General features: G+C 41.4%; 1 protein-coding gene across 1 annotated transcript; it reads right to left on the reverse strand.

The window, feature by feature from the left end:
- Positions 1–5,557: 5,557 nt before the first annotated feature.
- Positions 5,558–21,579, reverse strand: sars2 (seryl-tRNA synthetase 2, mitochondrial). Its single transcript, XM_055148040.1, has 15 exons — positions 21,298–21,579; positions 18,865–18,960; positions 17,071–17,100; positions 13,979–14,119; positions 11,836–11,954; positions 10,812–10,917; positions 10,673–10,720; positions 9,854–9,962; positions 9,640–9,685; positions 9,419–9,506; positions 9,032–9,144; positions 8,142–8,235; positions 6,747–6,839; positions 6,222–6,287; positions 5,558–6,079 (listed from the first exon to the last, which is right to left on the reverse strand). The coding sequence occupies exons 1-15, from the start codon at positions 21,571–21,573 to the stop codon at positions 5,951–5,953; spliced, it is 1,554 nt and encodes a 517-aa protein (XP_055004015.1). The 5' UTR covers positions 21,574–21,579; the 3' UTR covers positions 5,558–5,950.
- Between the last annotated feature and the right edge of the window lie 1,419 nt (positions 21,580–22,998).

A 22,998-nucleotide genomic window follows, 5' to 3' on the forward strand; every position in this document is an offset into this window, starting at 1 on the left:
TTAATTACATTTTGGCAAAAAAAAGTTACACACTATAGCTTTAAGATATTTAAAATGATCAAAGATAATTTAACAATCCCAAACATGCAAAAGATTTTAATTCAGTAGTTTGGGCCCATATCAGGCTTTTTTCTGATTTGTTCTGATGTCGTTTCCTCGTCACAAACAAACCTGGAGTTGTGTATTTTGTTTATTTGTTTCATTCACACATAATTAACTCACAAACCTGCACCTACATGGTTTTGTGTGACTTGATAGTTGTTGAGATTAAGAACATTGAAGAACAGCAACGAGACACGCCTGAGTAGAAAACTGCAACTCTCATAAAATATATATACTGTATTTTTTGGACTATAAGTTGCACTTTTGGGGGGAAATGTACTTTATAATATCAGAGACCTGGAACCAACATTTCCTGTGTAAAGTCAAGTTCTAGTAATAACAACAGAAGAGAGAACAACAGACTGTTAATGTCACATATGAACAGTTCTTCAGATAATCTATAACATAAACAACAGAACAGAACAAGTTTAACAAACTCTCCATCTCACTCCAAATCACTAAATCCATTCAGTTCTTCATCCTCGGTGTCACTTCTGAGCAACTCGGCCTCGACCTCCGGAGGTAAACAGAGCGACGCAAACTCTTCTGCGTCGCTGTCGTCAGACTCAGCATCAGTTCCAGTCAGGTCCCGTTCACACTAGTTCACATTCGAGTGGTTTTTGTTGTGGATGCAGTGTTCGTTCACACTAATCTGATGTAAAACGGCTCCAGAGACAGAACGATCTGGTGCCTCCAGCTCTCATGAATTCATCTGATCCTTGACCGTGTGGACGCCTGAAAACACTGATACTCTGATGTAGGTCTGTGCACCACGAAGTAATTCACCACCAAAACACTAAGAGTCTAGAACATATGTCCCTTCATATAAACGTGTGTCTGTGTGTTCGACCTGCAGACGTATAATCTCTGAAAAGTTTCACATGAACCAACAACACGACAGAAACACAGAACAGACTCACCATCAGCAGAACACCCCTCTGTCACAGAAAGAACACTCATATTCCACTGAGTCACTGTGTCCTTTAGTCCGACACAAACTGAACCACATCAGGGCACAAAAGCGAGTTGTTTTTTTGAGCACTTACTTTATGCAAATGATCCATGTGGTTTTAAGTTTCGTTTCTGTAAAACGTAAACAAATATGTTAAAAGTTGTGAGGATAGAGAACGATTGCGGACACAGAAACAACATGTGTGGACGCAAATCATTTCCGATACAGTGATACGCGGATTCGTTTCAGTGTAAACATAGTCTTATTATTTGGATCTTTCTGAATCCCGACAGGATGGTTTTGGTGTCAGTGAAGTCCAGGCTTTGTCCATCCATCCAGTGACCGCTTCTCACTCACTCCAAACTTTCTGCTGCTCGATTACTGTTTTCGGCTTAATATTTCACGACTTACAGCAGGACAGAGGCTCTTTCTGCAGGAGACATGCGCAGTAGAGCCAAGTGACAGTGGTGCAGGAGGAACAGGAGCAGCAGATACTCACACACAAGACCAGAACCTCTCCACACTTCACTCAAACATTTTAATATAGAAGTCACACCGGAAACACACAAACCATGAAAAAAAGTGACACTTATAGTCCAAAAAATATGGTATATGACGTGTTGGAACAGTTATTAAAAAGTGTCGGAAAACTGCCACGTCTACTTATAGGTATAATGAACAGATGTTGGAATACATGACATGACAATCTAACCCCCTCTTTGCTGATGGTGGGTAATAAATTGGTCAAAAATAGTGAAAACTGTGACAAATCAGTGGTTTTGTATAAATCTGCTGGGACGGGGGACACAGGCTCAAAACTGGGACTGTCCCGGGTAAATAAGGATGAACAAAACACAACTCCAGGTCTGTTTTTGAAGAGGAAACAACATTAGAACACGACTTAAATCTCACTAGAGTCAGTTTGGTTTGATATTGAACCTTTAAGTTTGTTGATATTTGGAGAGAATTTGCTCGTATTATTAAACGTGGCTCTTCTGAACGCGCTCCTGGACCTCGGCTTTGCACTCTTCTCACAAACGCCACGGACGATGCGATGGACCGAAGCCATGTGCGACTTTGATAAGGCTTACGCTGACATTTCTTTGCTAATGCTACGACGTTCCTCTAGCGTTTTGTTATTATGAAGTGTTTTTTTTTAATTTTTATTTCTGGGCGTTGAATATCTACAAATGTCGGTTCCGAGCTCCACTTTGACCTGTGAATGTGTCTGGCCCAGTTTTAGCCATAAATGTTTTTAAATGTGTCTTTTTTTGTAAATATTGTGTCAGTTCTAATTCTGGTCTATAAGCCAAGTGTGTAGAGCAGCAGCAGCAGCAGCAGCAGCAGCAGCAGCGCCCCCACAGGACACGGAGAGGAACTACAGGGTTTATCTCTAAAGCAGTTTCCACAAAGCAGCGTGAAACTAAACCAGGACTAAACCAGGACTGAACCAGAACTGAACCAGGACTGAACCAGGACTAAACCAAGACTGAACCAGAACTGAACCAGGACTAAACCAGGACTGAACCAGAACTAAACCAGGACTAAAGGAGGACTAAACCAGGACTAAATCAGGACTAAACCAGGACTGAACCAAGACTAAAGGAGGACTAAACCAGGACTGAACCAAGACTATACCAAGACTAAATCAGAACTAAATCAGGACCATATCAAACCTTTTAATAGCTCTGTAACAAGACTTAACCGGGACAAACAAGGTCTAAAGGAGGTCTAAACCAAGACTAAACCAGGATTAAATCAGGATTAAACAAGGACTAAACCAGGACTGAACCGGGACTGAATCGGGACTAAACCAAGACTAAATCAAAACAAAATGAGACATTTAATAGAGCTTTAACGTGACTTAACTGGGCTCAAACAAGGTCTTAATCAGGTCTAAACCAAGACTAAACCAAGACTGAACAGGGGAATAAACCAAGACTAAACCAGAACTGAATCAGGACTAAACCAAGACTAAACCAGGACTAAATCAGACCTTTAATAGAGCTTTAATCTGACTTAACTGGGGTCAAACAAGGTCTTAATCAGGTCTAAACCAGGACTAAACCAAGACTTAACTGGGACTAAACCAGGACTAAACCAGGTCTTTACTGCTCATGTGGAAACTTGCCTAAACCCCATTTTGTTTTGCAATAAACGGAGCACAGAGCACATGTGAATGCAATAACGTCCTCCAGTGTATTTTCTTACGTAATAATGTGAAGCTTCAAATGTCCAGGTTTAAACTCACTTTTCTATAACAAATAATTTTACTCAAAAACATGAAAAACGTTTAACCCAAAGATTTGTGTTACGAGAGAATGTAATAAATAATAATAATTGTCATGTATTTTGTATAGGACTATTACAGCAGGAAGTACGACCATATAAGGGGGGGGGTGATAAAGGGGTCAGGTGACTGTTTCTAGCCAATCAGAGTGCTGTATTTGTGCCTGCTGTAACTTTTATGCTTCCTGTCAACAATAAATAAACAAATGTGCTATAACTTAGTTTTTTTTCTGTCTTTTTTAAATTAGTAATGTTTTCAGAGCCTGTACTTTTACTCCTACTTGAGTAATATAAGTACAGTGTAAGAGTACTTTAGTAGGGAGTATTATCTGTTACATAAGGGTGAGTAAAAGTCTAAAATGACAAAAGTTTCATGTGACAATATGAAATGATTTGAACATTTGTGTTTCTTGCGGCTCCTTCAGGTCTGATTTAGTTTGCCTCGTTTTTGCGCCTCGATCAAAAGTTTTCAAAAAAGTCCAGACCGGAGGTGGGACCAAGTCGTGCTTTTGCGAGTCTCAAGTCTTTGACCTCAAGTCCGAGTCAAGTCCCAAGTCAAATCCAGGCAAGTCCAAGTCGAGTCTCGAGTCACTGGCCCATGAGTCCAAGTCAAGTCCAAGTCAAGTCCAAGTTATTGGCTTTGAGCTTCAAGTCATTTCAAGTCTTAAAATCTCAAATAATACCAAAATAATAACAATATAATTATGGAGAATTATACTGTGATTGTTAAAGATGCACTGTGCACGTTTTTAGGGGAGGATCCAAACCTTCTCTTCTCCAGATGTTGATGTTGTGCTGTTTTACTGACGTAACTTTGATTTACTTTATGTCAGGGGTGGGCAAACTACGGCCCAGGGGCCATATGCGGCACTCTAATCTTTTTAATCTGGCCCACCGAACTTGAATAATAATAATAATCATCATAATTTTCAGTGTTTTAAAAGTCATTTCAATAAACAGTAAACACCGTGGGACTTGAGGCAGATATTTTGTTGTAATGTTTATGACATATGGATATTTTCAATAACATGGGATGTGTTTTCTACATATCCCATGTTATTTTTTCTCTTCTGAGGTGAATTACAAAAAAAAACTCCATCCATCTGCTCCTGGTCCGGCCCTTCCGTCAAATTTTAGAACCTTTGTGGCCCATGAGTCAAAAAGTTTACCCACCCCTGCTTTATGTAATAATAATATGTGCATTAGGGTGGTCCAGTTTTTTTTTTTAGATTAGATTTAGAACCCTGCATTTGGTTCCATATCTGACCAAAATATTTGGGTCCAAATTTTATACAATTCATATTTAGAAGTTGCACAAGACACATGAAAATTGCCGTTTAGGGCCTAAACCAGGAGTCTCCAACCTGCAGCTCGGGAGCTACAAAGCTATACTTATATACCAAGTCATGACTTGGACTCGAGTCAGACTTGAGTCACTATTTTTAGGAATTGAGACTTGAGTTGATAAAATGGACTAAGACTTGGGACTTGACTTGGACTTGAGAAGACTTGACGCTTCTCCTAAATAATATATATGTTTTAAGAAACTACTTTTTTAAATATCTAAAATACTTTTCTCTTTACTGTTGATAAATGCGGCACTGAATTTTACAGGAACAAACTGGAACATGTCCCTCTCACTTCTGTTTGGTATTTGGATGGAACTGAAGTACTGCGATACTCAAATGTACTACAGTAAAGTACAATACAGTAAAACACAGGGATGTGTGAAGAATCCCTCAGTCGTCCAGGTAGAATCCAAGTCGAGGAGAAAATTCACTTTGTTGACTAGTTAGTTTGGTTGAAGACGTTTCGCTGCTCGTCTTCTGAACTGAAGAAGCAGTTTGGACGAGCTGCGAAAGGTCTTCAACCAAACTAACTTTGGTCCAGTCGACAAACTGAATTTTCTCCTCAACAAAACAGAGGAAACTACAGAAAACTACATGATAAAATAACTGTTATTTAGCTCTTTTAAATCTGAATTCTTTCTGTTCTGACCATCATAATTCACACTCAGATCTTTTTCAAAATAAAAGTCCATGTCTCATTTTAAACACGTGTTTCAGATTCACAAAGGTTCTTCATCTTCACACTGGGCAGAGGTTAAACTGAAGCCACAGCAGCACCAGTCTCACACACAACACACTCATACAGGAAGTACATCAGAATTCATTTGTTGTTTTTACTGTTCAGAAGAAATTCAACTCAACAAAATACAAAATATCATTTATTGGTATAAATCCATTCACATGAAGCAGAGACAGTTCATTACACAGAGCAGTGTCTTGCTCAAGGACACAGCGGCAGCAGCAGCATGAATGAGCTAAAGCGAGAACTGAAGTCCCGACCACCCAGTGACATCACCACCCAGTGACATCACCACCCAGTGACATCACCACCCAGTGTGACATCACCACAGTCCCAGATCTTTGCAGGATCTGGGGTTAAATGTTCCTGATGTGGAGCTGGAGAACTGAGGAGACGCTCTGCCCTCCTCAAGGCCCAGGGATCTGTGGGGCCGGTCGAGGATGGGTCGAGGGGGGGGGTTTGTTAGACTGATCGGGCTGGTCTGGTCGGGCTGGACTACTGGCCCGGTGGGGTGGTCTATTAGCCCGGTCGGGGGGGTCTGTTGGGCTGGTTGGGGCCGATGTACCTCAGGGGGGAGTAGGACGGTTTCCGGATCAGGTCTGACCCAAAGTACGGCTGCAGCGCTGTGGGGACGCGCACCGATCCGTCCTGGACAAACGACACAAGTTTGGACCGATTATAAAGATTTAAATCAAACTTAGTCTTTCAAACTTTTTAGATCTTTCTCCAGGTTCTAGTAGATTCTTCTTTGAATAGAGATCACTAGATCACTCAAACCTGCGTGGCTTACTTTGGTCTGGTGTGTTTCTAAAATGGAGATGATCATTCGGGGGATGGCACAGGCCGTCGCGTTCACCTGGAAACAAAAAAATATGACGGAAATAAATCAGAACTGAACCGTCACGTCCCAGAGACTGATGTTCTTTTGATGATCTGAGTCTTTGTTTTTTAAGAATGAAAAATAATTCAGTTTTATCGTTTAATGTCTGGTCCAAACTTGATGCTCGTGTGAGTCCAGATCTGAGTCTCTCTTGTCCTGTCCAGTCCAGTCCAGTCCAGTCCAGTCCTGGTCTGTCCTGGTCCAGTCCAGTCCTGGTCCAGTCCTGGTCCAGTCCTGGTCCTGGTCCAGTCCAGTCCAGTCCTGTCCAGTCCTGGTCCAGTCCTGCAGTCCAGTCCTGGTCCAGTCCTGGTCCAGTCCTGGGTCCAGTCCTGGTCCAGTCCTGTCCAGTCCAGTCCTGTCCAGTCCATGGTCCAGTCCTGGTCCAGTCCTGGTCCAGTCCAGTCCTGGTCCAGTCCTGGTTCAGTCCTGGTTTACCGTGTGGGCGTACTGCAGACTCCCGTCCTCTCTTTCGTACAGGATGTTGAGGCGTCGGCTCTGGAAGTCGGTGCAGTTGGAGCCGCTCGAAATCTGGAGCAGAAACAAAAGAGTCTGAGGAAAAAAACTGAGGAACAGAACACAACGGTCCAATATACTACACACACACACACACACACACACACACACACACACACACACACACACACACACACACACACACACACACACACACACACACACACACACACACACACACACACACACACACACATACACACACACACACACACACACACACACACACACACACACACACACACACACACACACACACACACACACACACACACACACACACACACACACACACACACACACACACACACACACACACACACACACTACAGCTACACAGAGATTGTACCCTTTAATATTCAAGAGGAACTGGTCTGTGATTGGTTCAATGTTTCCTGCAGCGCTTTATAGTTAGAGCGACTTAACTACGTCCCTCTGAAGCACAGAAATCCACCAGCACAAAATCTCCGTCCCCCTTGACACTTGCTCTCACTGCAGCAGATCTGCTCTTACTGCAGACAATCTGGACAAGTGTTTTTTCTGGCCAAAAATCTGAAGCTTTTAGTAAGACTTCATGCTGGAACTGTTGGTGCTGCACTTTACTTTTTGAAAAGTTCTGTTTACTGTTTACAAGGAATTTATTTTTTATAATATTTCAAAGATTTGTTGCTTATTTGAGAATATTTTATTTATTTATTTTTCCCTTCCCGCTCTCTTGGGGCGGGTCAATCAGACCCAAAAATTTATTTTCTCGCCTGGTGAGAATTTATTTAAAAATAATTTTTTGGGTCTGATTGACCCGCCCCAAGAGAGCGGGATGGGAAAAAAAAAGTTCTTTGTGTCTATGTGACCCTGAGGAGAGCGTGAGGGTTTAACTTATTAATATTACCAAGCTGCACTTTGCATTTATTTTATTTTCCTGTTTGTATAAAGTCAAAACAAATTGTTGGTTTAATAAAATGGTTTTGTATTTTGTTCCCAAAATGAACCACAAATGAACCAAACCGTGATTTTTGTACAGTTACAAACCGAACAAACACAAACAACACACACACACACACAGCGATCAGCCACAACATCCCAGAGTCAGACCATCTTTAAACTTTCTGGCAGTGTTTGCTTTTGTGTGTCATTTGTCACCGTGGTAACTGCTGAACATTCTGCCAATTGAGATACATGTAGAACACCCCCAGAGCGATGTCAGTGTAAAGTATCAACGGTCTCCTGATGTTGTTCTGGTTCAGTCCTGGTTCAGTCCTAGTTTAGACCTGGTTTGGTCCTGGTTTAGTCCTGGTCCAGTCCTGGTCCAGTCCTCACTTCTCCGTAGCTGTTCCTTCCGGGCATCCAGGCCTCGATGTCAAACTTCCTGTGAGCGGGAGGCCCCAGCTCCTGCGTGGGCATGTCCAGGACTCTGAAACAAACACGGATCAACTCACCAGGAAATAAAGAGGAAATAAATGAGATTCAAGTTCCAATTTTTCAGCGTCAGAGCGTCTCCAGGATTTTAACAGGGGTAAAACAGGAAATAAAGTTAAACTGTGTAAGTTCACTGCAGCCGTTTTAACACCAAGCTTCACATGAGGAGCTCAGGGAGCGACTCTTGATGATTGAAACACACTCAAACTGGAAACAGTGCAGCCTTATGTTTTGAACACTTCTACCTCACTCATGGTCCAAATACGCTGCCCGAATATTTTCCCATAAAGCATTGCAGCCAACATAGTACGCCGCATGTCAATGTATATACAGTGCGCCATCTACTGGGAAACGCCGGAAATGCATGAAAAATAAAACATTAACAAGGTTTATTATTGTAATTTATTCAAGTTCGGAGGGCCGGATTAAAAGGTTTAAAGGGCCGCATACGGCCTCTGGCCTGTAGTTTGCCCACCCCTGCCCTAGTCCCTAGTCCCTAGTCCTGGTCCAGTCCTAGTCCCTAGTCCCTAGTCCTGGTCCAGTCCTGTTCCAGTCCTAGTCCAGTCCCTGGTCCCTAGTCCCTAGTCCTGTTCCAGTCCTGTTCCAGTCCTGTTCCAGTCCCTGGTCCCTAGTCCCTAGTCCCTAGTCCTGTTCCAGTTTTAGTCCAGTCCCGTTCCAGTCCTAGTCCAGTCCCTGGTCCCTGGTCCCTGGTCCCTAGTCCCTAGTCCCTGGTCCCTAGTCCCGGTCCAGTCCTGGTTTAGTCCCGATTCTTTCTCCACTCTTGGTTTTACCTGAAGTGCAGTTCCAGTTCAGTGAAAAGTTCTTTCTGCAGATTCACAAACTCGTCCAACATCTGAGCGCTTTCCAGCCCCGAGTCACCTGCAGTCACCCCGAACATCTCCACCTGAGACACGAGAGAGTCAGACGCCCTCCCCGTGTGTGTGTGTGTGTGTCAGACGCCCTCCCCGTGTGTGTGTGTGTGTGTCAGACGCCCTCCCGTGTGTGTTGTGTGTGTCAGACCCTCCCCGTGTGTGTGTGTGTGTGTGTCAGATGCCCTCCCCGTGTGTGTGTGTGTGTGTGTGTGTCAGGTGCCCTCCCCGTGTGTGTGTGTGTGTGTGTGTGTGTGTGTGTCAGACGCCCTCCCCGTGTGTGTGTGTGTGTGTGTGTGTGTGTTGTACCTTGTTGAAGTGGTGGACTCGGTACAGGCCCCACGTCTCTCGGCCTGTGTCAGTTTCTGCTCTGTAACATGTACTACAGCACACCGTCCTGCAGGGGGAGACACACACACACACACACACACACACACACACACTTGAGAAAACAATAATCAAAAATTTTCTTACACACAACATTACAATTTTTTAAATATTAGATTAAAAATATAAGTTTTCCTTCTCACCGAACAGGCAGGTCTCTCCAGTTCACTGCATGATCCATGAAGAAACCTCAAGGACACAGACAAAACAACTGGTCTTTACTGAAGCAGCACTGATTTAGTCCAGGTTTAGTCCCTGGTTTAGTCCCGGTTTAGTTCTGTTTCGGTCCAGGTTTAGTTTTTTTTTTTTTTCCTGGTTTAGTTCTGCTTCAGTCCCAGTTTAGTCCTGGTTTAGTACCTGCGATGCCGACCTCCCCGGTCCCGGCCAGGTTCAGGTCTGGACTCCGGGCCGGGTCCAGAGCGTAGACCTGAGAGCGATGGGCGTGAGGCTGCATCCCACAGCCCTCCTGAGGAAAACCGGTGGATTAACAGAAAGCACTAAAAGAAAACACTCTGTTCCACCTTGTGATGTCATGTGGTGATACAGGAAGAGCTCCACTGTGTTTTTAAACTCCACACACCTTCACTAGAATCATTTGGATCATTTAATTTAGTAGAGATTTGCAATTCCAGAGCTGAAATTAAAAGTAAAAGGAGCTGTTCACTTGAAAACTACCACTTCATGACATCACAAGGTGGAACAGAGCATTTTAAGCTTTGGAGATGTAAACAGACTAATAATAAAGAGTTACTCAAACATGTATGAATGTAAAGCTGGTAAATTTGACAAACAATGGCCGAAACGGTCTATTTACACTCACTCCAATGTATAATGTATTTTATTTTTAAACATTTTTGTAGAACCCCACAGATTGTGTGTTCTTTTATGTGCATTTGTTAAAATATTGAAAAAACACAAATAAAAAGTAAAAAAAATAAAAAATGTGTGAATGAAATAAAACACAACTCCAGGTCTGTTTTTGAGGAGGGAACAACATTAGAATATGATGTAAAGCTTCACAGGAGTCAGTTTTGTGTAATATAAAGGTGCTTTTTTAGGACAAAGCAAAACAAAAAATCCTCCTTGTCATGTTTTATTGCAAATTTCCACCCCAGTTTTATTCTATCTATAACTTTAGCTTCATATAAATCTATTTGAACAAGAAAATGTACTTACAAACACCGCGCCCCGGAGCATGTCGGGCACCGTGAGCGGGATGAAGCCCTGTGGATTTCACAATAAAAGCACAGCTCAGCTCTGTCCAGTCTGAACAGCACGGGTTTCTATGGTGACGGTTTTATTTTGAAGGCTTTACCCGTTTGAGCAGCTTGTCCAGTGTAAAGTTCTGCAGCGCCATCTGGAGTCTGGCCCCGCCCCCTCTCAGGTAATACGACCTGTGACCCGACACGTGCGAGAGGTGTCTGGGGAGAGGGAGGGCGGGACACGTGAAGAACTACACTAAGACTTTTTAAACAGGTTTATCAGTTCAGTTTATGGCAATTATAACCAACATTTTACACAAACTAAACTGAAGTGTTTCTTTGAATTAAACAACTATTCCCCTGGTCACAAAAAAGGATTAAACAGAAAAAAAAAACAATTATCTGTTAAACACAACATTAGCGCAGTGTGTCCAAAATGTGCTAAAATGTTCACAAGAAATTAACCATCATTAAACATCATTTTCTGTGCAACATTATAATTTGAAAAATAATAATAATTTAAAAAAAAATTATAATTATAAAATTATAGTCCTTGTCCAGTCCTGTCCAGTCCTGATCCAGTCCTGGTCCAGTCCTGGTCCAGTCCTAGTCCCTAGTCCTGGTTCAGTCCTGGTCTACTTCTGGTCCAGTCCTGGGGTTCAGTCCTGCTTTAGTCCTTCTTTAGTCCTGCTTCAGTCCCGGGTTAGCCCTGCTTTAGTACTGATCCAGTCCAGGTCCAGTCCTGGTTTAGTCCTGTTTTAGTCCTTGTTTAGTCCTACTTTAGACCTTCTTTAGTACTTCTTTAGTCCTGCTTCGGTCCCAGATTAGTTCTGCTTTAGTACTAAACCAGTCCTAGTCCTAGCCTAGTTCTGGTTCAGTCCTAGTCTAGTTTTGGACCAGTCCTGGTCCAGTACCTGTGATCCCAGTCCCTCCTGGTCCCATCCCTTCAGTAGTACATTAGACCTGTAGTATTTACAGTACAGTAACAGTAGTACTGTTAGTATTTGCAGTACAGTAACAGCAGTAGTAGCAGTGCTTGTCAGGAGCCTGGTCAGTAGTAACAGTAGTATTAGTAGTTCTATGTCACCTCCTGTCCACCAGAGGGCGCTGTTTAAAACTGTGACTGTGTCTTCTCACCTCTGCCTGATGAGTCCCAGTCTCTCCCCCAGCTCCACGTGACCTCTGGGCTTAAAGTCAAACTCCGGCTTCTGTCCCACCAGCTCCACCACACGAGCCTGACTCTCATCCCCGTGAGGCTGCGACGCAACAACAACAACAACAACAACAATCATTTATTTATATATCATCATCATCATCATCATCATCAGGTGGTTTGAGCTTGGACAGGGTTTACTGTAAAAGGTTTCCTCACCGTGTCGGGGTGTGTGGAGTTGGAGAGAGTTTAGTATAAAAGGTTTCCTCACCGTGTCGGGGTGTGTGGAGTTGGAGAGAGTTTAGTATAAAAGGTTTCCTCACCGTGTCGGGGTGTGTGGAGTTGGAGAGAGTTTAGTATAAAAGGTTTCCTCACCGTGTCGGGGTGTGTGGAGTTGGGAGAGTTTTAGTATAAAAGGTTCCTCACCGTGTCGGGGTGTGTGGAGTTGGAGAGAATTTAGTATAAAAGGTTTCCTCACCGTGTCGGGGTGTGTGGAGTTTGAGAGAGTTTAGTTATAAAAGGTTCCTCACCGTGTCGGGGTGGGTGGAGTTGAAGAGAGTTTAGTATAAAAGGTTTCCTCACCGTGTCGGGGTGTGTGGAGTTGGAGAGAATTTAGTATAAAAGGTTTCCTCACCGTGTCGGGGTGTGTGGAGTTGGGAGAGAGTTTAGTATAAAAGGTTCCTCACGTGTCGGGGTGTGTGGAGTTGAAGAGAGTTTAGTATAAAAGGTTTCCTCACCGTGTCGGGGTGTGTGGAGTTGGAGAGAGTTTAGTATAAAAGGGTTCCTCACCGTGTCGGGTGTGTGGAGTTGGAGAGAGTTTAGTATAAAAGGTTCCTCACCGTGTCGGGGTGTGTGGAGTTGGAGAAGTTTAGTATAAAAGGTTTCCTCACCGTGTCGGGTGTGTGGGAGTTGGAGAGAGTTTAGTATAAAAAGGTTCCTCACCGTGTCGGGGTGTGTGGAGTTGAGAGAGTTTAGTATAAAAGGTTTCCTCACCGTGTCGGGGTGTGTGGAGTTGGAGAGAGTTTAGTATAAAAGGTTCCTCACCGTGTCGGGTGTGTGGAGTTGGAGAGAGTTTAGTTATAAAGGTTCCTCACCGTGTCGGGGTGTGTGGAGTTGGAGAGAGTTTAGTATAAAAGGTTCCTCACCGTGTCGGGGTGTGTGGAGTTGGAGAGAGTTTAGTATAAAAGGTTCCTCACCGTGTCGGGGTGTGTGGAGTTGGAGAGAGTTTAGTATAAAAGGTTTCCTCACCGTGTCGGGGTGTGTGGAGTTGGAGAGAGTTTAGTATAAAAGGTTCCTCACCGTGTCGGGGTGTGTGGAGTTGGAGAGAGTTTAGTATAAAAGGTTTCCTCACCGTGTCGGGGTGTGTGGAGTTGGAGAGAGTTTAGTATAAAAGGTTCCTCACCGTGTCTGGGTGTGTGGAGTTGAGAGAGTTTAGTATAAAAGGTTTCCTCACCGTGTCGGGGTGTGTGGAGGACCGTGTCGGGTTGGAGAGAGTTTAGTATAAAAGGTTCCTCACCGTGTCGGGGTGTGTGAGTTGAGAGAGTTTAGTATAAAAGGTTCCTCACCGTGTCGGGGTGTGTGGAGTTGGAGAGAGTTTAGTATAAAAGGTTCCTCACCGTGTCGGGGTGTGTGGAGTTGGAGAGAGTTTAGTATAAAAGGTTCCTCACCGTGTCGGGATGTGTGGAGTTGGAGAGAGTTTAGTATAAAAGGTTCCTCACCGTGTCGGGGTGTGTGGAGTTGGAGAGAGTTTAGTATAAAAGGTTTCCTCACCGTGTCGGGTGTGTGGAGTTGGAGAGAGTTTAGTATAAAAGGTTCCTCACCGTGTCGGGGTGTGTGGAGTTGGGGAGAGTTTAGTATAAAAGGTTCCTCACGTGTCGGGTGTGTGGAGTTGGAGAGAGTTTAGTATAAAAGGTTTCCTCACCGTGTCGGGGTGTGTGGAGTTGGAGAGAGTTTAGTATAAAAGGTTTCCTCACCGTGTCGGGGTGTGTGGAGTTGGAGAGAGTTTAGTATAAAAGGTTTCCTCACCGTGTCGGGGTGTGTGGAGTTGGAGAGAGTTTAGTATAAAAGGTTCCTCACCGTGTCGGGGTGTGTGGAGTTGGAGAGAGTTTAGTATAAAAGGTTCCTCACCGTGTCGGGGTGTGTGGAGTTGGGCAGTTTCAGGGCTCTGGTGTAGAACTGCTCCTCCAGGTGGTCGTGTTTGGGGCTCAGTTCGCTCAGCCTGTGCCTGACCTCTCGGCCCCTCTGTCGAGCCGCTGAATAGTCCGGAAGCTGAACAACGTCAAATACACGAAGAATTAGAATTAGGTCTGTTACTGTAACACATACTGACGTCCACAGGCTCCTACTTTTGTGTTTCTTGTAGCGCTCCTTCAGATATGATTTAGTTTGTCTTATTTTTGCATCTGTCCTTTGAAAACACTCAAATTTGTACATTATTTCATGTTTTGTCCTTCAAATTACATAATTTTTTGTATATTTTACTAAATTATTTTGTTACTGCTACAGTTTTGTTGTTCGTTTAGTGGAAAGAAACTCATTTATGCAACAAATATGACATTTTCTCTGTTTTGATGATTAAAATGTTTGTGTTTCTTTGCACAAGTGGTTTAACAAAGACTTTCAGTATCACAGACATGATTTAGCCTTTATTTTTTATTGAACCGTATTGAATCTATTTGAAATACATCGTATCGAATCTAAAGCGCCCACTATATCGAGATATGTATCGTATTGTGGCCTACGTATCGAGGTTTGTACCGTATTGCTGAATTCTTCATAATACCAACCCAAGTCCTGACAGTTACTCTTTAAGTTACTCTTACTTTTCACAAATACTTTTTTACTCTTAATGCCGCCACACACTACAGGATTTTTCGGTCTTAAATGATTTTTAAACGTGCAACAAAAAGTGCACACGACAAACACGAGGAAAATCTGATGAGACTTAAAATCTCTGATCTCACAGTCTGCAGTGGGATCTGTGTGTGGAGCACAGGAGATAAATGTGTGAGTCTGTGATGGCGTCAGATGTTTCCTGTCTCCAGTAAAACCAGTCGCTCTGAGACTCTGAAGAGTTCAAAGATCAGAACAATGCTTTATCTTTATTCGATAATTGTGGTGCTATACAGATTTTTAATACACAGAAGGCTGGAGATCAAATCCACAGGAATTAGAGTCAATGTTGAGAATCTGCAGCTTCAGCTCGATCCGTGCGCTGTGTGGATGTAAACAGACACACGTGAGGAACTACTCCCACCTTTGTACCAGAGGTGGGACATTAACACGTTAATTACGATTCATTAATTACAAAGAAAACAACACATAAAAAATATTAACGCATTTTATCGCAGTTTGCCAAACAACGCAGAATGTTTGTCAGTGCACCATGACGTGGTACGACAATACACACATCAAGAATCTCAGACTTCCAGTCATTGTGCAATTCACACTGGGAAGGATTTTCCAAAAAAAATGAGCATCAAACCTCCATGTTTGTTTTCCCAGTGGGATGTGTTTATTGACAAAGTCGATCTTTTCAAGTCTTTGAACCATATCACTTTTGTTTCTGGTTCTGATATTGTCATATTTTAGTTTTGGGATTCGGACATTGTAATTGTTGTGGTTGTTGGATCCAAACAGCGGAAAACGACTCGAGAAATTAGTTTGCGAACTCCATAAATGCAAAAGTGAATCAGATGTGTGTGACTCAAACCTCTGTTCAAACTGTTTCTCTTCCCAATCGGAATTGAAAAATAGTGAAAGGTGAAGGTGATGAGCAGGATTGATCCACAGGAAGAACGAAAAAGGCAATCTATGACTGCCTAAATCATCCCGAGTTTGCAGCGAACATTTGGTATGTGGAGCGACAACAAAGCAGAACCCCGATCCCTCGTTCAATCTCGGTTATGAATTTAAAAAGTCAACGCCAAAGCGAGAGTCTCCAACTGTTCACCAAGAAACACCTTCGACTGCAAAGAGACCAAGACGTGATGTTTCTGTAAAACCACAAGAACAAGAAAGTGCAGCTCAGTCTGTTTGTCTTCTGCTCCTCTCCATTAACAAACGGGATCCTACTTTGTCGTCGCTCCACATACAAAATGTTCTCTGCAAACTCGGGATGATTTAGTCAGTCAAATGTTTCCTTTTTCGTCTTTCCCGTGGATCAATCCTGCCCATCACCTTCACCTTTCAATATTTTTCAATTCCATTGGGAAGAGACACAAACAGTTTTGACTGTTAGGATCCAACAACCACAACAATTGACGACGTCCGAATCCCAAAACTAAAATATGACAATATCAGAACCAGAAACAAAAGTGAAATGGTTCAAAAGACTTGAAAAGATCGACTTTGTCAATAGACACATCCCACTGGGAAAACAAACATGGAGGTTTGATGCTCATTTTTTCAGAAAATCCTTCCCAGTATGAATTGTGCAATGACCAGAAGTCAGAAATTCTTGATGCGTGTAATATACGGACGCACACAGTACTGACTACAACAACAATGGAACGTGAAAGCACTCTGCTGCTGGACAGCACATTTCTATAAAAAAAAAAAAAACGATGGATCGACAAAGTATGTAATTAATTTGATTATTTTTTTAAAATCATGTCCCACCCCTACTTTTTACTTTTAAAGAACGTCTCAACTGGATTCACAGCGTAGTTTTGTGGACTGACGTCGTTATTTGCAGAAAACTATTTCTATGGATAATGTGGATGAGACGCTGCAGTTTAAATTTACAACTTTACGAGAGGTGAGTAATAATTATTTTCGCTGTTTCCTGAGTTTGTGTGTTGCGTCTCTGTGCCCCGACGCTCTGTTTGATCGGTTGTTATCGTAGCGTCGCCGATGTTTTGTGGTTATGATCTGACAGAGCAGCTCAGAGTCTCACACACACACACACACACACACACACACACACACACACACACACACACACACACACACACACACACACACACACACACACACACACACACACACGAGGAGCACAGCGGCGTCAAAATCACACACAAAGACACAAAGTCGGCGCCTCGTCGAACTGGAGGAGAAGCAAAACGCAACCAAAATCATGTAAATTCTCCCGTAGTGTGTGGCGGCTTTTACTTGAGTAATGTCTTGGATTACTACATTGTACTTCTACTTGAGTAATATTATTTTAAAGTAACGTTATTATAAGATGATATTACATTACTAAAAGAAACAGAACTTACAGAGGCCAGGGCTTTCTTCTCATTATTGGTCTGGAAAGAGAAAACGCACAAGGTTAAACTCATGTGAAGAATAAACCAAACAAACTAAAGCACTATTATCAGTAAGAACAACAAACACGTGCGATAAAGGCAGTTTTTCACACACAACTGGAGCTTTGACTCTTGTATTTTTAAACATATTTGTAATGGACATTTCTACAGGGTTCCCACTCTTTTTCACTGACAAAATTTCAAAACTTTTCCATGACTTTTTCATGACGTAAAGTGAATTTTCCATGACTTTACAGCACCTACATGTGTAGAATGGATCAGATTTTAGGGCGAAATATGAAATGTTAACTCTTTCCACTCACCTTATGGTTTGGGATTAGGGCCCGACCGATATATTGGTTGGCCGATATTTTTTGACCGATATGGATTCTTGGAAACATATCGGCGATCGGCCTAAATCTTGCCGATATTTCACGTGGGCAGGTTATACCTCGTTATAAAGCGTTGACTCTCTACATTATGTTTATTTAATCCAATTTACAGTCAGATAAATGTCCAAATATGTGGCATATGTGACGTTTAGAAATATTCAGAATTGTCTCATGAGAACTTAACAGAACACTGGAGCTGCGGGAAAGAGATACTAAAATTCCATGACTTTTCCAAAACTTTTCATTGAATTTATCTTTTACTTTTTTCAATTTCCATGACATTTCCAGGATTTCCATGACTGTGGGAACCGTTTATTTGTGTAATTTTGAACATATCGGCGATCGGCCTAAATCTTGCCGATATTTCACGTGGGCAGGTTATACCTCCTTATAAATCTTAGACTCTCTACATTCTGTTCATTTAATCCAATTTAAACAAATAGAGTCAGTATAAGTCACGTGTGTGTACTGTCCCTCACAACATATGCCAAACACTGAGCTCGTTTGAGTCTGGATTAAAAGGACATTTATTAGTCAGAGTGATGTGGGAGGATCTTTTGCGGTTTTGGTTCTCATCTTGTCTGCACATAAACAGACTGTGGTCGTATGGCCTGTTACTGGACCAGCACTGATATGTAAATGAGCTGTGAATAGAGGTGTGAATGATCGACATTTACACATATATGTGAAGAATCCCTCCGTCGTTCAGGTAGAATCCATGGCGAGGAGAAAATTCAGTTTGTCGACTGGACAAAAGTTAGTTTTCAACCAAACTAACTTTTGTCCATTCGACAAACTGAATTTTCTCTTCGCCATTTACACATATAATTATCGCGGCGCGCAACATTTACAGCTAAAGACTAATAGTGGTAGTTTACTTTCTAGAATGTGATGCAAAAATGCCATTAGGCCGACCTACTGTCTGTAAATATGACGTAAAGAGGCAGAATAACAATAAATGTTGTCTAAATAAACTCAATTTAAAGTCCAGTTTAGTCTTTTTAAAACAATTCAAGATTTACAGTGAATTTTTAAATCACTAAATATATCAGCAGCTCCAACTACCGTTTTATCGTTATCATATCGGCCGCAACAAAATCCATATCGGTCGGGCCCTAATTGGGATTAGAGTTTTTAACATTCATAATCCTGTCAGTGCATTTACTGTCGTCTGTTTTAAACAAAAGGCGCAGACGTTCACAAATAATCAGAATAGTCTAATGAGAACTTAACAGAACACATGGACTAAAATTCCATGACTTTGCCAAAACTTTTCATTGAATTTATCTTTTACTTTTTTTCAATTTCCATGACATTTCCAGGATTTCCATGACCGTGGGAACCCTGTTTACATGTGTGATTTTGAACACACCACCAGAGCTTTGACGGTCTCGCTGATGGCTTTCTTCTGCTCCTCTAAAGATGAGATTTCTGCCCTCACCGCCTCCAGCTGCTCCCACAGAGACACCTGCAAAATACAAAATATACAATCAACAAAACAGTTTTTAACATCATATCATCGGATTTTAACCAACAAAGAAACAACTGACACAAGTAAGAGACTGTTGTGTGAAATTAAGTTTGTTTTAGTTTTGAGGAGCGAGCTGTGGATATTTGAGACGCTACGAGCTTTTTAAACTGTATGTGGCAGCAAATGTGGCAGACGACCTTCCAGAAGAAACACTTTTAAAGAGAATGGCCCGTTTCATCACTGACAGAATCACCAGAGCGAGCACCAGCGAGAGCGAGGCCAAGGTGAGGCTTAGAGGTAATAAAACATTGTATCTGGAAATTTAGAACTACTTTAAACGGACAATTCGGATTTTTGGACACAGGGCCTCATTTCCTAGTCAGAGTGTTGGAGACGAGTGGAGACACTTTTTGAAATATTCCATCCAGTCCTTGTATTTGCAGAGGTCACTGGTCGCTGTATGTTTGTATGTTTGGACCGCAGACTGGATGGGACTATGGCCTTGGAGAGCAGCACTGATAACACCACAAGAGAATTGAAACTTTGCAGAAAGGAGTGGACAGACCTTGAGTGGCTTGATTCATCAGCCGGTTTTACTTTGTTTCACTTTGTACAAACCTTAGATTTCCTTCACTTGACAGCAGACGGTTACTTTTTATCATTTAACCAATCGCTGCTATTTATTCGTGACGTATGTAATCTTTCTCTCACTTTTTTTCTCTTCACGTCGCGTGCAGATTCGTGGGAGTTTGACAGCGGCAGCGGCTCAAAACGAAACTTTCAAAAATCTGCGTGTGCATAAATATATTCAGCGTAAAAGAAATAAACCAGGACTAATCTTGGGGTCGAGAGAGGGAGAGAGATAGAGACCGTGTACCGACACTCAGTCCTGGTTAAGTTCTGGTTTAGTCCTGTTTTACGCATAGTTTAGATCTGTTTTAGTCCTGGTTTAGTCCTGGTTCAGTTCTGGTTTAGACCTGCTTTAGTCCTATGACATATCATGTAAAGAGGCAAAATAACAATAAATGTTGCCTAAATAAACCCAGTTTAAAAACCACCAGAGCCAAACCTAATTTTTTTTAAACAATTCAACATTTACAGTGAATTTTTACATCACTAAATATATCGGTGATTATATCGGCTATCGGCAGCGACAACTCCCAGTATATCGGTTTCATATCGGCAACAACAAAATCCATATCGGTTGGGCTCTAGTAACGATATCCGAGTCTCACGAAACGATATCTTCGCGGTATGAACCTCACGGTATTTATTGCGATACCGCGGGAAAGCTCACGATTAGAATTTTAACAATATCCAAATCTCTCTGTACGATATTTTCACGATATACATCTCACGGTACAATATTTAATGTGATATTTTGTGGAGGCAAAACTGTGAATATGCGATGCCTCGACAAGACTTAATCCAAAGAACTATGACTTAAAAGTGTCGGAACTGTTATTTCTTCTTGTCGTCTGCGCTGAAATGGAGCAAAGGATCATGGTCTATGTAGTTCCCTCTGTCTTTTTAATTATTTTTTTTTTTAGCTATTCCTGCACCATAACTCTTCATTTAGGCAAAGAGACTTGTAATTCGATATATTGTGATGGTCCACGATATTATTGAGAGAACTTTGACGATACGATATCACGATATTTTGGTTCTTGTTACGTCCCTACTAAATACAGTCTTACCACGTTACTGCAGCTCAGACTTTATTATTATTTACCACATAAATAAACAACCAGTGTTGGGAAGGTGACTTTTAAAATGTAATCCCCTACAGATTACAGACCCCAAAATGTAGTTTGTAACGTAATCCATTAAATTACTTAAAGTGAATAACGTAATCTGAATACTTTGGATTACTTGATATTGTCATGCTTTTAAGTTTAGTTCTGGTTTTAGTCCTGGTTTAGTTCTGGTTTTAGTCCTGGTTTAGTCCTGGTTTTAGTCCTGGTTTAGTCCTAGTTTAGTTCTGGTTTTAGTCCTGGTTTAGTCCTAGTTTAGTTCTAGTTTTAGTCCTGGTTTAGTCCTAGTTTAGTTCTAGTTTAGTCCTGGTTTAGTCCTAGTTTAGTTCTAGTTTAGTCTGGTTTAGTCCTGGTTTAGTTTAGTTCTGGTTTTAGTCCTGGTTTAACCCAAAATGTGAAAACTGAAAATTACCGCCCTGTAATCCATTTATTTCAACAATTACCTCTCACTGAAACAGTAACTGTAACTGTAACTGTAACTGAATACAGTTACTCATCATTTGTACTCTGATTACATAACTTCGGTACATGTAATCCGTTACTCCCCAACACTGTAACATTATTGTCATTTTCTCCTCACAATCGTGCGGACGTCGTCTCCTCGGAGCTCGCCCTTCCTGCTCTCCGCGTTGGCGATCGCCGCGTCGGGATCGGCGCAGATCTCGGGCATGTTCAGGTCCGGTTTGTGGCTGTATCCCTCCCGGACGTGCTCGTACAGGCTGCTCCGGGGGGCTCCGTGGCAGTGCCGGGGCGCCAGAGCCAGGGCGGGCCGCGGACGGTGCCTCAGAGCCGCGGTGACAGCGCACAGAGCCCCGCCGCACCGACGAGCCGCGGCCACGCTGAAGGAGACCGCCATGTTTGTCCCGATGACAACCGGGACGGGTTCAAGGAGCGTGGGTCAAACTGCTCAGACGTTGACAATTTTGAAATTAAAATGAAAAACAAAAAACAAAACTGTAAACGTATTTTATGTTCTGTTAGCGTGAGGTGAAACTATTTAGTCATTTACAATTTTGAAATAAAAATAAATAAATAAATAATTTAATATAAAATAAATAAATAAATAAATAAAATGTAAATGATGTATTTTATTTTTGGGGAGCGTGAGGTGAAATTAATTTAAAAATTTAAAAAATAAAAATAAAATGTAATGGTATTTTATGTTCGGGGAGCGTGTGGTGAAACAGTTTAGTCATTTACAATTTTGAAATAAAAATGAAAAGTAAAATATAAAGGTATTTTATGTTCGGGGAGCTTGAGGTGAAACAAATTTTGGGGAAAAAAAAAAGTATATTATGTTCAGTTAGCATGAGGTGAAACTGTTTAGACATTTATAATGTTGAAATAAAAATAAAAATAAAAAATAAAATGTAAAGGTATGTTTATGTTCAGGAGCTTGAGGTGAAACAAAAAAAAAAACAAAAACAAACAAACAAAAAAGGAAAGGTATTTATTTATTATATTTATTCTCGGAGAGTGTGTGGTGAAACTGTTTAGTAATTTATAATTTTGAAATAAAAATAAAAATTAAAACTTAAAGATATTTTATGTTTGGGGAGCCTTAGGTGAAACAAATTTTGAAAAAAAAAAAAAATAATAATAATAAAATGTAAAAGTATTTTATGTTCAGGGAGCGTGGGATGAAACTAATTTTGAAAAAAAAAAAAAAAAAAAAATGTAAAGGTATTGTATGTTTGGTTAGCATGAAGTGAAACTGTTAAGTCATTTACAATTCTGAAATTAAAATTCAGGTTTAAACAAAAATGTAAAGGTATTTTATGTTCAGGGAGTGTGGGTGAAACTGTTTAGTGATTTACAATTTTGAAATAAAAGTAAAAAATAAAATAAAACTGTCACTAACTCAAATTATCCTTCTGAGAAGTGCAGTAACGACACAACATTGTAATTATTAATTATTAATATGATAAAGAATAAAAACAGATTGCCTTTGAAATCTTTCCATTCTTAATTTTTTGTTAATATCACATTTAACTGTTTAACCTCTTGTACTGCTGCACGTAAATAAAAAGTTATTAAAAGTAAATAAATTGAGGTCAAAAAGTCGAAACGCACATTTACGTGCTGAACCAACGGTCCGCAAAGGCGACATTTCCAAAATCACAAACATTTTTTGTTATTTTCTAGATTTATTGTATACTTTACGAATTATATGGTTTTAAGGGCCTAAAATATGAAAAAAGTATTATATTTCTTAGCGATTTTTGATAAAAGTGATACAAGTTCCGGTGTAAACAATAATCACGTGGTACGGGTCAGCCAA

This window comes from Boleophthalmus pectinirostris, unplaced genomic scaffold (genome assembly GCF_026225935.1).
Source record: "Boleophthalmus pectinirostris isolate CB_2022bp ecotype Guang Dong unplaced genomic scaffold, ASM2622593v1 HiC_scaffold_9, whole genome shotgun sequence".
Classification (NCBI taxonomy): Eukaryota; Metazoa; Chordata; class Actinopteri; order Gobiiformes; family Gobiidae; genus Boleophthalmus; species Boleophthalmus pectinirostris.